The sequence below is a fragment of the Psammomys obesus genome, unplaced genomic scaffold, assembly GCF_907164565.1.
Source record: "Psammomys obesus unplaced genomic scaffold, mPsaObe1.curated_primary_1811, whole genome shotgun sequence".
Lineage (NCBI taxonomy): Eukaryota > Metazoa > Chordata > Mammalia > Rodentia > Muridae > Psammomys > Psammomys obesus.
This window is the reverse complement of record NW_026596101.1, coordinates 187,067-204,393: the sequence shown is the minus strand read 5'-3', so window position 1 is coordinate 204,393 and position 17,327 is coordinate 187,067. Positions and strand designations below refer to the sequence as shown.

The following is a 17,327-nucleotide window of genomic DNA, read 5'->3' as shown; positions in this document are numbered from 1 at the left end:
GGAGAGGCAGCTAAGAGGGTGAAAGCAAGGCTAGAGAAAGATATACAATAACTCCACACTTGTGTCAGCCCAGTATTTGACATCCCTGGCAACTCAGGAGAAAGGGCTGTGAATTTGTTTACCCATGGCCCAGCATCCAGCAGGAACTCAATACGTGTTCCAGAATAAAGCGCCCACCTGGGTGGAAGATGATTGCCTAAAGGTCCAGCTGGGACGTAGCTGGGACCTGCCCTTGTAGCTATCTACTTGTGTTGGTGAGGTAGGAGGGCAGTAAAATGCTTCCTTCAAATCTATGCCCAGGAATTAGTGAATGTGCCTGCCCAGGACAGGGTACTGCTACTTCTTGGCCAGGTGACCTTGGGCATGTTCTAGTCCCCCTAGGAAAGAAGATATGGAATGCCAAAACCTTTTGGTGTGCCAAGCTTGTAATTCCTACCTTAACCTTGTACAACAGAAACTGTCCCAACCCTGCTTCAAGAGTGAGGAGAGGATGAGGCAAAGAGGGAAATTGACTTACCCAAGGTCACACAGCAAGGAGGAGGCAAAGCAAAGATTTGACCCATGCTCTTCTGAGTTTCAAGTTTAGGATTGCCATATTGTGCTTCTCTGGATCTCAGTCTTTACATCTATAGAGTTGGGAAGGGCACCGACAGTGGGATTTCATGGAGGACAGTAAGTCAGTCCCTTCGGACCTACTGTCAGAGAAATGGCTACTTCTCTTCCTTCCCAGCAAGCGGCATAACTAGAGCAACATTAAATAAACCCACCTCCCACAAAATACTATCCCTAGGATTGGCTGTGAGAGATTTCTCAGGTCACTTGGAATTCAGAACTGTCTTTTCATCCCTGTCTCTTACTTATGTTGGATGCTAGGACCGAGTGTGGGCCCTAGCAAATCCAGCATTTGAGGACCTGTGCATCCTGAAGGCTTCCCATGACCTTGAGAGTAGAAAGCATGCCCATGCCTTTTCCTGTTGATTGTTTCATGGCCTGCCAGGTAGCCCCTTGATCCCAAGCTGTGTTGACCCAGCTCCAATCTCCTTCAATTGCATTCCTGAAGCCAGACCCAATGAGAGAGAGCCCTTTTGTAGCCTTGCCTGGTCCTAAAATGAAAATGTGGCAACAGGCCTGTCCTTATCCAAATAGGAGCTGTCCCTTCTACTCAGTTGGGCAATGTCACCAATTCTTTACTTGAGGAATAGTAGTTAGCCCTTGATGAGATGGAAATGACCTTAAAATGACTTTAGATGACCTTGAAATGACTTCATCTGCAAAGAGTAGCTCCTCCCCCAGCTAATGAGAGCAGCCCCTCCCCCAGCTGATGAGGTCACTAAGCGTTCACTGCTCCAGGATTATTTGGTGGCTTTTTTTTTTAATTTAATTTAATTTAATTTAATTTAATTTTTTTTTTTTTTTTTTTTTTTTTTTTTGCCAGCTTTGTCCTGTTCCCTGAAAGTCATTGTCAGGTAGTGGGAGAAAGCTTAGCCCCTGAGAGGGAAGAGGCTGGGTGGCCAGATTCAAATCCCCAAATAGGGCTTCCTGGGAGAGGTGTCTTTGTGAACTTATTAGACACCCAGCCCTGTCTACTCCAGACTGACCCTGAGCCCTTGGAGGCCGAGGCACAGTGGAGCCCATGCACAGTAGAGCCCCGTTTCCTGGTACAGGCGGTAGGTGTGAGCACAAGCTTTGATGCTTGCACAGAGAACTGGAATTCAGATGTAAACGGAGGAACAGTTTCCGAGAACCCTTGCCCCCACGCCAGTATTGCAACCACAGCAATAGCTGTCTTCGCCTGAGTACCAGCAATGTGCTGGGGAATGTGCCCTGTGCCGCACTTTGATGGCAGTGTTTAATTTTCACAAGCTCCTGTGAGGTGTGCATACTGTCCCTGTACAGGTAGAGTAACAGCGAAGGACACGAAATGGATTTGAACTCAGCCAAAAAGTCCTCTGTGCGAGATACCCTCTGCTTGTGAAGTGTAGGCACAGCCCACTGGAGAAACTGCAGTGTCTTTCCTTCGTCCCCAGCACCTGAGCCTGACCACAGCTTGAGAAGGCCAGATTAGTGGTTCTTGACATAGGGGTAAGATGAAGTTTGGAGACATCTGCTGTTATGTTGCAGAACTGAGATCCTGGCTGAAGTCGCCATCCTATTCCAACAGATCTGTGGCCAGCATTTCATTTAAAGCTGGTTATGGTGGCCTGCACGCAGCCGCCACCTTTCCCAAACTCTCGGGTATCTCTTCATTTGTCCCCACCACCTCCCCGCTCAGGAAGCCATTGAGAACAGCCCGAGGAAGCCATCAGTTCCGTTTACCGTGATCTGACATGACACAAAAAGTGGCATCCGATTCCATGTGAGCTGCCTGCAGCGAATAGCCTTCTATTTTTATATTTCTCACAAATTGGAAATTACAAGGAGACCAGGTCTTGGAGAATGATTGGCAGTGGCACACGGGAGGTGGGGGAGATGCACAGCTGGGTGGAACGGAGCACATTGGGATGTTCGGGCCCCCTCAGCTGGTAAAGGGGCCCCAGGCGTCTGGGGCTAGGTATAATCCCGACACCAAAGCCAGGTAGGGGCGGCAGGAACTGGTGGCTGCTCGGAACAGTGATCTTGCACTCTCCTCACCTGTCAGCTGCTTGATGTCTGGTGTCTTGAGATAGCTGAGCCCTAGACAGGGGGACATTCAAGGTCAAAGATGCCCTGGAAGGCATTGGCAGCAGGTTGCCTCCCTGGCCTTATTGCTTGAGAAGAGGAGAGAGAGAGAGAGAGAGAGAGAGAGAGAGAGAGAGAGAGAGAGAAAATGCTGTTGCCATGAGGAGATGAGTGGGGACACTTGGAGTCAGTGTTTTGGTCAACTGCAGATTGATGCTGACCACACAACACCTGGCTATCAACATAGCATTTTACAGTTTGTAAAGCATGCCCTTGCCGGTGGGATGGGGAAGTAATCTGGGGGTAGAAAGTATGGACCTAGAGAAGAATCTTCCCTCAACCAAAGAGAATCTTGCTTTAAGCTAGGTTTCTTATAAATCTAAATCTGAACGACCGACCTTGACCTAGATGAGTTCTCTTTGCACAAGGGAGAGAACACTCTCTCATCTAATATGCAGAATTTCAGTTTCTGAAGCATTTTCTTAGTTGAACCAGGCACTCCAAACAAAGACAGTTATTACCCTTAATATCCTCATCTTCCGGAGAAAATGAGGCTCAGAAAGCTCGGGGCCCTCACCTGTCCCCTGGCTTCCCAGGCAATGTGGGTCCCCTTACTGAGCCTTTTTTTCCTGATAAGGAGCCCGAGGAAGCACCATCCTGGCAGGAAAGGAAACCACAGCATCTGGGGACTGAGGTGGGAGATGGCACAGGTGGCCTTAGCCCAGAGGCAGCAGAGTGAAGAGCCCTTCCTGTATTTGTTTGAGCCTTACCTGGACTCTGGCCAGAACATTTTGTCATCTAGGTCATGTTCAGAGTTCATGTTAGGGTTCAAAAGTGTGATCCTTTGGCCCCAGCAGTGGCCAGATGTGGTAGAGGGGAAGATGTGTGTTCTCAAACAGGCCTGCATGACACAGGTGTGCTCAGCTGAAGGAATTGGTGTGACAGGAACCCCCAGCCTTTGGGAGGCTATGCAGAGAGGCCTGTGATCTCAGGATCCGGGATGGGTGTGGAACAATGGTCCTATGTGAGCCAGGTCACCTGAAGCCCACTGTTGGAGCATCATGTAGCTGCCAGTGTGCTTGGCACAGAGGGTGAGGAGGCAGAATGCAGGATGGAACAGCTGGTCCGGAACACCTTTGAACACTTGCTGGGCTGATGGTTGTGACATCTTACAGGTTTGGGTCACTTGCCTCTGGGTTGCAGTAGGAGAGGCAGGAGGCCTGGGGGTTTCTCCGGTCCCCTAAGCTGTGAGGTGTCTTAAACTCCTGGTCACCCATCTGACCGCTGCCCGAGTACCCCACCTCCAGCCCCTAGACAAGGCCGGGTCCCTCACTTCATCCACTCCAAGCCTCTGCTCTCCCTACCTCTGAGGCAGAGGCAGGGGAATAAGTGTCCTGCTTGTCAGCCATGTTTGGATGGGGGTTTGCTGACATCAAATCCAGTGCTTTTCCATGATGCTCACTTCTTTGAAAAGCACCTGAGCGGAGATAAGACTGTGAGGAGGTGACATGAGGAGATGGGGTTCATTCTTTGCCATCGCTGCGACCGTTTCCAGAGCTTGAGATCAAGGGCTCGCCTGTAATAGAAGAGAAAAGAAAAGAAAAATACCCCCCCCAAAACCCACCCATCATCCATGGAGAAGGGTGAGAAGAGGTCTTACAGTTTCATGTCTGTGAAGATGGGGTTTAAAGGCATATGTGCGCCACAGGGGCAGCTAATAGATTTCTTCAGGAAGGAAGAACAGAGTGAACACACAAGGTCTTCCTTCCTGATGTGACTCTTTGACATGACTCGGAGCCCACTGCTATACCAATGTTCTCTGTATGGAAAAGGAGGCACCAGAGTTGTAGAGCTGTCCCAGATTAGTTGACAGACACATGACAGAGCTGGGACTCCATCAAGCCTGGGCTAGCATACCTGAAAAAGAAACGGAAAGCCACCTCCCGCCTGGCTTCAGGCTTCAGAGACCATGGATAGGTCCCTTCCCTCTCTCCAGACTGCTGAAGAGGATAGTCATCAGTTTGCGGTGCCAGTTCCAGAGGTTCCGGGCAGGATTGGGTGAGGAAAGCTGCCCACCCCACTTCCTCTTCACCCCTTGAATTTTTCCACGACACCCTCCCGAGACTAATGGCTGGGTAAGATAAGCGCTCTTTCTCCAAATGGCAGTGAATGGCAGTAATGACAGAGCAGATGTGGTAGTGCTCATTTGCTAAGGCATTCAATGGAAACGCCAACCCAGGGGAGTTCAATAGCAATGCAGGGCTGCCGACAGCCTGCTCAAAAGCAGTGCTATTGTCCTGGGCTAGGTCAGAGCCCCCCAACCCCCAGCCTCAGAGACTCACTAGGTCCCAGAGGCAGCTGAGTGTCCTTCCCACATTTGGGGTCCTCAGATGCTTCTGCGACATCAATCCATGGCTGCTTTGGGAGACTTTCCTGGAGGTTTCTGGGAACCTAAACAAGTTAGCTACTAGGACAGGTGTGGCAATGGGCTAAACCAGATAGAACGTTGCACACCTACGGTGTGTAGGGCCCTGTGAGAGAAGAGCTGTTCGTTGTGGAAACTGCCTCCTTCCAGGAACCCAGATCACCCTTTCTTCTCCCTCTCCATCATCTGTTTGGTTCCTTTAGTGACAGCCAGAAGCCACATAGCTGAGGACCATAGCAATAGAAGCTGAGGGTTAAGTTGATGTAGGGACAGGCTGTAGACAGGCCATTAATTCAGCCTTCCTGGATAGTATGCTGGGTTCTGAGGACTATCTGGGCCTTCCTCAGCATGCTGACTATTTCTGCCATAGTCTGCCCATCCAAACAATAGGCCTATGATAGCTGCTAGCAAAGCTGTATGTCCCAACCAGGAGTAGCCCTATTGCTGGGGGTTTGGGAGTGTCTGGGGGTGACATGTTAGAATTGGTTCAACAGAAGAGAATGCCATCACCCAAGACAGCTTCTGGTTCACTCTTAAACCTAAAATGTCATCCTAACCTCCAACACTGGGCCTCATGTGGCTCCCTAGAACTAGAATGCTACTTCTCATGATTTTGAAGGTAAAACCACAAGCACACCCACTGCAGGCAGTCCCCAGATACAGATGGGTAAACTGAGGTCTAGACAGTTGTCCTAGGCACAACAGGTGCTAGGACCCAGAACTTCTCGCCCATCCCTGCTGCTCTTTCCCCTGCCCCAAGCCAGCCCAGCTTGACTGTTGAGAAATTATTAAATAGAGTTGGAGGAAGGACTCGGGTTGCCGTGACAACGGAGCATGTGTCCTCGGGAGATAATGGCGTTGCACAAGGAGAGTGATGTGCGTGGAATGCTGATTCGGATTGAGGAAGCCAGCAAGAGGGCTGAGGGGACTAAGTCTAGGCATTAGGCTCCCCGACAGGATACATGGGGGCACCTTGGGGATGTGAGTGCAGGGATGGCATCGCTGCAGATGCTTGCTGCTGTTGGGTTTCCTTCTTTCTTTCCCAGCTTTCTCAGAAAGAAACACTTCACTCCACTGTCAAACAGAGTTAGGTAGAGGAGAGGCAACTCCGAGGCTCTGGTCATACCACAAAGAGGCAGAGCTGGCCTTGGCCTCTCCCAGCTCCAGGGAAAGCCTGGCATAGGGGATGGGAACTAATTGCTGGAATCTCAGGGCAGTGTAGTCTCAGGTCCCTGCAGAGCTCTGGTTTCCCCTGAGTGACGGACGAGGTCGATGAATATGAAGATTTTGCTGGACAGCGAGAACATGTCAGCCCAGAGAAAGAGAAAACTACACACTGCCCCAGGCAGAGGCATCAGTTTTGAAGTCAAAGCCAAAGCCAACTTCCCCACCATTTCTTTAGCTTTGTGGCCTTGGGCAGGTCATACAGCTTGGAGCTTCAGCATCCTCCATTGAGAAATGGAGAGAATACCATTTCCCACCTCACAGGAGAGTACAGGATGATGTACACCATGGTAGGTGAAGCCACCAGCTAGTCCCAACTGGCTCTCTTGATAGCAGTCACCATCTGTCATTAGCCCAAGGAGAAAGGCCAGGAGCAGGGGTCACCACAGCCATCTGTGAAGTTGCAAGAATGAAAGTCACTGAAGCCAGCGCAGGTGTACAGCATGCTTGTCCCCAGGCTAGGATATCAGGAGATCACACAAACGCTTCCGTCCTCGGAAATAGGTGCAATGTTTCGCATGCTGCGTGTGCTGCGTGCAGTATGCCACACTGGAGAAGATGTTATTTTGTTTTGTTTTGTTTTTCCTCCAGCTGTGTAAATGACCATAGGCTGCAGGTCTTTTAGGAAAATATTCTCACCCATGCCATTTCTGTCTCTTTCGCCACCAGCTGGTAAAGTGTATTTCCCCTTGGATTGATCAGGGGGTCAGAGAATATGAGGGTAACACCTTGAGGAACCCCAGAGAGCATCTCTTGCATGCTGATAGGAACGTGAGCTGGCTGTCACCCCATTCCTTCTTGGAAGTGGAAAGAGAGAGTGCTGGATTCTGGCATGTGGCCATTTCAGAGGCAGAGGGAGAGCGGCAAGCGCCAATAGAGATGAAAGCAGGCAACCATTTTGTTCATGTTCATAAACCTGTCTGAGTAGACCCAGTCCTCGAGATAAGATTGTATCCTGTTTGTGGGCCCCCTACAGTTGTTGGCGGATGGGGTGGCAGGTTCAGGTTCCCCATACCTCCTGTCCCTGCAGTCAGAAGAAGGTCAAGGGGCTCACTTGATGGCAAACAAGTGATGTTCACATTCAGTCAGGATTTTGGCAAACATTCTAATGTTTGAGGCGTTCACTGGAGGAGTTTGAAATGATCAGTCTCTCCCTGGCAGTTCCCCAGTTCCTGTGGTACGTTGCCTGTAGATGAGAACTAACATCCTTCCTCCGCCTGTTTCTCTACCGTTATCTCAAAACAGTGTCAGCTGGCGAGCATTTTCTGTGTCCAAGGTATCCACCTCATCTTACTTTCCAAGTACGAGTCCTAAAATGAGATATTAAGTTTACATGGAGAGCGTATGTGAGAAACCTTCAGCCCCACAGCATTCATCTTGGTCTGTGGCTTAAAATATGTGTGTGTGTGTGTGTGTGTGTGTGTGTGTGCTGTCTGAGATTCTTGCTGTCAGGACTTTTGCTTCGTAGGGGAGAGTCGGGGCACATCGCATGAAGCTCCTCTGGAAAGCTGTGGGAAGGGATCAACAGCAGATGCTCTGGTGTATGCGGGCCTCCGGTAGAGTCTTTAAACGTGTCAACTCAGCACAAGATCCCAGAACTTGACCCCTTTTCAATTCTAAAAGTACTCTAGGCCCATGGTTCTCAACCCGTGAACTGTGACCCCTTTGGTGGTGGTGGGGGGGAGAAAGATCCTTTCACAGGGGTCACCTAAGACCATCGTTATGTTGTGATTCACAACAGCAGCAAAATTACAATTATGAAGCAGCAACAGAAATAATTTTATGGTGGGGGTCACCACAACATGAGGAACTGTAGTGAAGGGTTGCAGCATTAGGGAGGTTGAGAACCACTTCTTTGGGCTTTTTTTTTTAAACCCTGACTGAGATCTTAGGAAAAGAGAAATGGGATTTGTTGTCTTCCAAGTAGGAAGCAGAATGCCACACACGCTTTTCTGGACTCCATCACCTTGAGACGCTGACACCCCCAGGAGGGGCCATCTCTACCCTCACCCTTCTACTACCTCTCAGAGAAGTCCTCTGCTGAGGGACCAGAATGGCATTCTGTACCCTAGGACTGCAAATCGAAGGCCACTCGTGACCAAGTAGTTACACACATCAGTAAGGGAGTTGGGGACAAGGTGATGATGATGGCAGAGCTCAGCCTCCTCTCTAGAGGATGCAAATTCAAGTGTGAAAAATTCTAAGTAGACATCCTATAATGCAAAACTATTTACTCCACAGACCACTGGTTCTGGGATGACCTTGAGTGATCTTGTTGCTGACAGCATGCCTCTGGAAAGGCTGGATAAAGCCTGTGGCATTGTTGGGGGGGCACCCCGAGGACCCCCCAGTGTGGATGCTTGGCCAGAAACCTTGATGCCGTCCCTGGTTACCTTCACTGCTGAGCCATTTTATGCCACCCAGTCAGGCCTCCTCCTCACTTCTATGTATGTGTCATTTACTAGAGATGTGTTTAGTTCAACTAGCCCTGGTGAGATTATTTTTTTTAAGTTCCCCCAAATTTGCATTCTGCTAACTCCCGTGGGAGTCACCAGCGTTCTGAAAGAGGCAGGATGGTTATTTAACCCCATGGGCTCTCACAGTGCGTTTTACAAGGCAGAGAGCCATGTGAGAGGGTGCCAAGTGGTCACCCTGTCACTCAGTTCCTGATCCCAGTTAATCCTTCCGGTGGGTGGGCTGAGCTCGGGGCCTTTGCAGAGGCAGCCATGGGATTGAGGCCCTCCAGAGAACCAGCCTGTGCCACCACAGGAGGCCAGGAAAGGAGCTGGGATAGCACCCCTGGCTAGCGTTGTGAGGTTGCCTTGTGTCCACTGCAGGGCTAGATGGGCAGGCGGCTGCCTGTGTAGAAGTCTGTCTGAGTAGAGAGGTTCACTTAGCAACCCCAACCTCGTTAGAAGCCACAGAAGAAATCAGTGGCCCATGCCCCAAGGCCAAGCTTGAATCCAGATCATTCTCCCTGAGTGACCTTGGGTTCCTCCTATCATCTCAGGTTGCTTTTGGTGAAAGTATGCTTCCTTCTTCCCTCAGTACTCAGGAATCTGCAGCCTGGGTCTACAGGCTTTCTGCCACCCTCCTCTTCCTCCCCCTTTCTCTATCCTTCCTCCTCCTCGCTATATTCTCCCACCCTCTACCTCCTCTTGTTTTTCCTTCTCACCCTTCTTCCAACCCCCACTCTCTCCACTCCTTCGTCCTTCACATTCATCCCCTCCCCCCATGCCTCCCTTCCCTCTCTTGGATCCAGGGGTGGATGGGGAGAGCAGTGGGCATCCTGAGATGGCAGGCTTGGGTCTACAGAGCATGCTCATGGCCAGTGAGGGGGGTGTGGTCCAAGCTTTTCTTTATAGGAAGCATCAGAGGGCTCCAGCAAGAGATCACCGGGTGGTGAAGGACCTGGCTGCATACTGTAACTGTAGAAGAGAGCTGTATTTGGAGTTGGAGACAGAGCCCTGCAAGAAACCTCTTGTGGGTTTCTCCAGCTGCCACCCGCTCAGCCTTTTGCCTTGTTTTCTGAGAGCCCCTTGATAAACACTTGCCAGTACAAGGCTGCCTTGGGGACACATGCTGTCCTTGGACCTGAAGGAAGGAATTCAGGAGGACACACCTGCATCCAACGCTGTGTGTGGTGCTGTAGGGGGCACCAAGTCCCATCTGTCCAGAGCTGCTATCTCCCACACAGGAACCAGGCAGTGGTGACAAATCCCCTCAGCTCAGTTTCCCCGTGTGCTGGTGGCCCTGTGTCCCCACAGAGAACCATGCTTAAGAGCCTTAGTTTCCACCTCTGTGCAAAGGGGATGTGGTGAGTTGCAAATGACATGGTGCATGAGATACACAGAACATAGGAAACATAGAGGAGGCTTTACAGGGTTGGCTTTGCAGCCCCACTGCAGGATAAACACACCTTTCTGCACACAAGGCCCTGTACAGCAGCTGGCTATGGCCAGGGAGAAATCCATGGTGCTGGTCCATCTGTGTTCATCTCTCAAGCGCCCTGGGAACTCTGTAAGAACCTACAGACTCCATCTCAAAGCTCATCATCCAGAACTCAGCATGGGGCTCTGGCTCACTCAATGCTGGGCAGATTAGATTGAAAATCGCCTCAATAAAAGGAGGTGCACCACCAAACACTGTAGATAATTAGGCTTCTGCACAGGGTTTGGCAGGATGCCGATGGTGTGTTGGAAGAGAGAAAGGGGATGAGATTAGAAGGAGGAAGCTAGGGTCACTAGGAAGCAGAGCCCTGCTCCTCTGCTTGCATGCAGAAGGAAACTCAAGGCACAGAGAGTGCAAGGTGTTAGCTCAAGGATACGCAGCTAGGGAGATGAGAGCTCTGTGTTCCCCAAGGCTGGCAAAGTCCTGTCTGCAGTGAGCCGAGAGCCAGGGTCTCCATGAGGAGAGACTCTTATTAGAGCCCAAGTCTCATAGACTAATGAGACTATGGCCAAACAGCCCTCAGTAGCTCCTAAGACATCCACAGGGGGATGCAACCTTCTTGAAGCCGGGCTCTAGGGTCTGTGGCCTCTTAGGTTTCCTCAGAGAGCAGCAGGACATGACCTTGGGGGTTACTCCTGGAGGAAGCTGCCTGCTGGGGACAGGCCACATACCAAAGGTAGGACTGGAAGTACCTCTCTAGATTGAGCCAGCAAAATAGAGTAGTTAGCATATAGGACCAGCAGCCCAGCTGCCTGCCCCCATTTGAATCTTGACATCCAGCTCCTGGCTAGGAGACCTGGGCAAGTCACTTTGCCTCTCTGTGCCTCAGTTTACCCTTCGGTGAAATGGGACAGTTGCTAATTGATAGCTTAACAGTTATTCAGGGCAGCCATAACTGGTTGTGCATTTGATGTTGTACTCACCCAGGGTGTTGCGGTGCCTTCAGCCGCCTTCTCCATGAAAGGACCAGAGCCTAAGTTTCCTCTTCCTTTTGTCTGGGCAACTTCATCTCCCAGCAACCCCAGCTCTCTCACTGTAGCCATACCAACTAGGATGGACTCCGGGGCCAGGGAGCCTAAGGCCTCAGGATATTCATCCAGGCCTCATTCCAGGATACACAAGCTGAGGGTAGGCCAGGCTCGAACTCCTGGGCCCAGGTTAAGCTCTGGGTGATCTGGGGTAGGTCATTTGACATCTTTGAGCTATGGCATCATGTCTGAACGATGGGACTATTGATCATGTAGCTTTGGTGTATCTTACTCTTCTCTGGTGCAGGCATGAACTGGAAAAAAAAAAAAACCTGTCATGGTTCTGTTGAGCCCTGAGAGGAGAACTAACTTACTAGACTGTCCCGGTGGGATTCTGGGAAAGCCTAGCATCTAGTACTTTCTAATGAGAACTGGTTTGCAGGCCCTGAATGAACGTGGAGGGAGTTTGAAGACTAAAAAGATAAAGTCACTCTTGTGCTGTGTGACCCTGAGCTCATGCTGGTCTTCTCTGAGCCTTGTGTAGATATGTGAGTGTGGTATGGAAACAGCCTGCACCAGGAAGGTGCCTTATTTGATCCCCTTACATGTTAGCTGAGCTTCCAAGAATGGGGTCTGTTCCAGAGGTCCAGCTGGACTCTCCCATCAATCTTGCCCGAAGCCACTCTTTTTCCATGAACACCTGTCAAAGACTTCTGGGACTCTACCTCCCTCTGGCCTCTCTTCCCTGGGCTAGCTGTCATTGCTAGTTGCTCCCTATGACAAAGTACATATATGGCTGATCATGTCTTTGTGTGACAGCTGGAATTGCCCCTTACTGACACGTCCTGTGTGTCCTGACTTCAATTCTCACCACATTCTTGAAGCCTGAGAGCAGCCCAAGCCGAATATCCCAACTAAACACCCTACAAGGGTAAGATGGAAAGTCAGCTTCACAAAATCTGAGGTCTCTACCTCATAGCTTCAAGGCTCAGTGCACCTCTGTCACACAACCTAATCCCAGGGGACACTGCTGCTAGCATAACTGCACTATGCACAGCAAGGCTGGAACTGCAAAGCCCACTGAGACTCCCTACCCCCACAAACTGCTGCCCTAGGCTGGCAGGACTCAGTTTCCTTCTCTATCTGAGGAATATAGTAACTCTCAGCTTATGTATCTACAATAAGTCTGGACAGTAGAACTCCTGTGATATGCCTAGAATATACTAGGTGTTAAAAACATGCATCATTTCTGTGAAAGGATTCAAGCATGGGACTTGGGTACACAGCAGATGTCCCAAGGGTGGGCCTAGCATTTCCCTCTCAATCAGATAATAAAATGCATTGTTTCCTCTTGGCACGAATCCAAACCCAATATTAATTCCTTTCTTGAACCATCACAGTTCTGAAAGAGATAAAAGCAAGCGGGGTTATTACAGCTGCTACAAGCCTCTGCCATCTCAGTAATTACTGAGCAGGGGGGAGGGAGCAGTGGGCCTAGCCAGGGAGGGAAGGAGGAAGAAGGGGGGTGAGGGAAGGAAGAAGGAATGGGGAGTAGGGGAGGAAGGAGAGGGGAGGAAGGAAGGGGGATGGGGAGAGAGACAAGCGGGAGCAGAATTTAGGCCAAGCCTGTTGCTCTGTCTCCTCCAACGACCCACAGCTCATGTGCTAGGACAATGGTATTCCTGACTTCCAAGCCCTGGCTTCTCAGCCTCTGCCTTCTTTCCACCCACATGACCACACCAGGCCTTCTGAAGCCATGAGACAGAGGGAGATTGTCCCCTTGGGGTTTCCCTGTACTCTGCTCTTTCACAGCTTCCCACTGGTACAGTGCTGGGCTGCCCATCTCTAGGCCACCAGCAGGCTTCCAGGCCCTGCTCCAGGGTGGAGCCCCAGTGCCCCAGTGGCCAGGACCAAGTCCCATGTCTCTCTTGGACTCAATCTCCCAAGAGCCTCTCTGCCTCTGCTCCTGACCTTTTAAAACATTTGTCACAGCTACGGTGAGATCCAGAAGCATGAGACAGCACTTCCCATTTCAGATACAAAGTCATAATAATAATAATAATAATAATAATAATAATAATAATAATAACAACAACAACAACAATAATAATAATAATTTGAACTGCTGACTCTGGCCTCTGGGACCCTTGTGTGATATGACATCACCTCTTTCCCTGGATCTGTTCCTTTCTTGGCCTCCCTGCTGTCTTTCAAAAGCCAAGGGTTCCTTCCTGCCTGGGGTCTTTGCACTACTTTCCCACTGCTTAAAACACTGTGTCCTAGCGTGTCACATTTCCAACTTCTAAGTCAAACTGGATTTTATTGTTGTGGCCAAATAAAACAAGCCGGAGGGCTGCTTGTGACCCATTTGCCATGTCTGATCTAGAGCTTCCGGCTCCACACTCCTTCCTCACAAAGTGTCTTAAGTTGAGGGACCTGCAGAGCTCTTTATGTTGCTTTAGCTGTTCTTGTCAATGGCTTTAGGGTTTGGTCACAGAGCCCCACTGAGGAGCGATGGACCATCACTGAGACACTCGCCACTCTTTTCCTTCTGCTTTCTTTCATTAACTCTCAGAGACCCCTGAGTGAGTCTTCTGTTTGCCTGGTCATATCTTTCTTGAGAACAGTTCCTACAACATTATCCCAGTCTTGCTCCCCTCTCAGCTTCTGACAGAGACGAGCCAGACCTCTTCCTCTTCTGGCTGAGGTAAAGACCCACAGCAAGGAGACTCATGCCTTGATACCTGGTGGGCCCCACTAGGACTGACAGGGTGACATCTGGACTTTTGAAATGCTGACACTCTGAGGGACCAGAGTCTCAAGAGTACCAGGCCTTCCATCTTCACGAAACCCTTTTTGGGATATTCCTACACAGCTGCAGCCAGGGGTGCTGTGTGCAGACTATCAGTCCACAGACAATGGTGAATGCCCATGCAGGCTTGTGAATGTCAGCCAGCGCCAGAGTTAGCATGCATACTTATGTGTCTGGCCTTGTTCTGATCCCTCATTTATACAGATAGGGGTCAGAGAGGCAAGGAAGCTCACCCTACATTAGCAGGTGCTAGAGAGAACCAAGGTCTGACTCAGCACTAAAGTGGCTTCAGTACCAAGCAAGTCCAGGTCTCTGCATCCTGGATCCTACCCTGGGCATCAGTTCCATCCCACCAGCCTCCTTTGTTTACGTTCAGACATAGACATGAAACCGCAGCTCTTGCTTGGCTCTGCAGCTCTTTTTTGGATGCTGCAGGTGTTCGGCTGAATCCAGATAAACATTTCCGGAAAACAGAAATGACAGCCTGGCTCCCTCAGGGCCAGCTCTGCCAAGTAGCCCTGCCTGGGACTCCTGGGTTGGACTCAAGGACTTGTGGACTGCTTTTCCTGAGGACCCAAAGGGCAAGGAGGCTTAGAGCCACATGTGACCATGGAAACCGTCTTTGCCCATCAGTGCTACTGTCACAGAATGCCACAGGCCAGTGTTGGATAATGGCTGGAGGCCCACGGTTCTGGAACCTGCGAGTCTATGGCAGATTAGAGGCACCAGTCCTCCTCAGATATGGCAGGAGAGAGGCCGAGAAGGTGGAACTCACTTTTTAAACAATCTTCTCAGGCGACAACGACGTTAGTGGGAGCCAAACCTCACAATCAACCTGACCTCTGAAGTATCTCATTCAAGCCATGGTAAAGGACACCTTGTTGCATCCCAGAGCAGAGTAGCTAGACTAAAGAAAGCCTGGAAGTGCAAGCTAGAACAGCAGCAAGATACACCCCCTTCTTCCTCAGCAGCCAGCTCTTTCGGCCACACTGACTACAGAATGCGTAGTCCCCAAGTCTCTCCTCATGCCAAAATGCCAGGGAAGGAATCTGATTGGCTAGCTTAGGTCATATGGTCAGACATGGCCTTTGGTGATTGGATTATTCTGAATAAATATGGCCACTGGAGCCTACTAGGATAGACAGTGGAACAACTGAGGACACGGTGGTCACAAAAAGAGTGAACACATTTGTCTGTCTCACCTGAGTCTGCAGTGTGAATTTCCTGGTTCTGGAGCAGGTTCCATCTTCAGCCTCCTGCTCTCTCCATCCTGGAGGCTACATTCTGCCTCTACCTGAGGCCACATTTCTCCCTGGTGTGGCCAAGCCTGGCTGGAATGACATTCAGGACAAGACAACCACTGGACAGGAGGCTCAAACTGAGCCGGCTACCGTGAGGAGGAGAAGCAGGGGTGGCCTTGGAGTATTCCCGGGAGAAGGACACATGACGCTGGGTAACAGGCTGCATGTGAGGGGCTGGAGGCCATGCACCGCACACGGGGCCTCTGGGGCAGATCCCAGGCACAATGCCCATGCCAACCATGGCTTTTGCTCATCTCCTAAGTGGGAGCCACAGAGCAGCACTTCCTTCCTGTGCTCCAGTTTGTTCTGAGGGTTCCATAAGTTTAGTTTGTGTCATTTTTATTAGGCAGCTTCTGTAGAATGTTCTAGAAAAGAAATGTTAACACACAAGAAGAAAACAAGTTCCATGAATGTCTGTTGACATGTTTGGGGGAGAGGGGCAGAGCCTTAAGCAGGACACTTGAAGATTTTCCCAAACTCCACCTTCTGTGCTATAAAATATAGAGTTCTACTCTGTGCTCTGACAGCTCTTCAAGTTTATGTTGAGGATGGAGAAAAATATCAGCTAGAATAAACTGCAATTCTGTAAATTTCAAAACAAAACAAAACAAAAACAAACAAACAAAAAAAAACCCCATCAGTCCAGTTCCTGACTCCCAATATCCCCTGAGCCTTGTCTCACCCCTGGCTCCTCTTTTCCCTTTGATAAAATTATGGAACACCCTGCTCATCTTTACAGCTGTTTCAACACAGCCCATCCTGCATGTCTGCACACCCACAGGCTGGTGCCACGCTGCATGGACTCACTACAGTCACCCTGGCAGGGGATGCTCTGCAGCCTCAGGCACAGCCTGCCCCAGCTGCTTCCCGCTGCCTGCTGCCCCCTGCTGACAGTCCGGCCCCATCTGGTGTGGACTGCTCATTCACCCCCCCTTCTCCCCTTCTGTTCTGCAGGCTCTGTGGAGGGGGCCTTTAGGAGAGGACTTACCACAGAGAACTTTCAGGTAAGATGAGCAGCTATGCATGAGGCATTCTGCCAGCCAGGTGGCCACCACACCCCAGTAGACCTGAGAGCTGAATAATGATCTCTAGGTTCAACAAGAGACTTCTCAACCAGAGTACGACTGGAGGTGACAGAGGCGGCCTCCCCACACTCTCCTCAAGCATCTCTTTGTGTTCCCAGATGTGCTTGTGTTCCCCACACTCAGCCAGGCATGGGGGTGCACAATTGTAATCTCAGCACTTGGGAGGCAGAGACAGGAGGATCCCCAGGGCCTGCTGGCCAACCAGCCTAGCCTTCTATGTAAGTTCCAGGCCAGCAAGAGACACTGTCTCAGGAGCAATGAACAGCTGCTGGGGAAGGGCACCCAAGGTTGACCTCTGCCCCATATATGCATACTCACACGAACATACGTACCTCCACTACACACACACACACACACACACACACACAAGACAGAATCAGCAGGAATGTTAAGTCATAGTACTAAGTACTAGTACTCAGTTGGTAAAACAAAAACACAAACAAACAAACAAACAAACAAACAAAAAACAGAACTCAGGACTGATCAGAGGGCAGTTTCATATCCACGCTATCTCTTTAACCATAACCCACTCTGTCCTCCTACGACAACCCCCAGGCTGCAAAGCTGCTGTCCACGTGGACCGGAGCTGACATCACACGCCCACCCACCAGGACCCCTGCTGCCAAGTTTGTGCCCCGAGACATGGCGACTGACAACAGCAAAGTGGCTGATGGGCAGATCTCTACCGAAGTCAGTGAGGCCCCTGTGGCCAGCGACAAGCCCAAAACCCTGGTAGTCAAGGTGCAGAAGAAGGCTGGGGACCTGCCTGACCGGGACACATGGAAGGGCCGCTTCGACTTCCTCATGTCCTGTGTGGGCTACGCCATCGGCCTGGGCAACGTGTGGAGGTTCCCTTACCTCTGCGGAAAAAATGGTGGTGGTAGGTGGCCACCTGGTGACCTC

At 50.6% G+C, this 17,327-nt stretch overlaps 1 protein-coding gene across 1 annotated transcript in view; it reads left to right on the top strand.

Moving 5' to 3' along the window:
• Nucleotides 1–17,327, top strand: part of Slc6a1 (solute carrier family 6 member 1) — a 33,415-nt gene that overhangs the window by 1,539 nt on the left and 14,549 nt on the right. Inside the window, exons 2-3 of the mRNA XM_055628613.1 lie at nucleotides 16,294–16,343; nucleotides 16,980–17,304. Of these exons, the coding sequence (XP_055484588.1) occupies nucleotides 17,067–17,304 (238 nt within the window). The 5' untranslated portion in view covers nucleotides 16,294–16,343; nucleotides 16,980–17,066. The remainder of the gene's footprint in view (nucleotides 1–16,293; nucleotides 16,344–16,979; nucleotides 17,305–17,327) is intronic.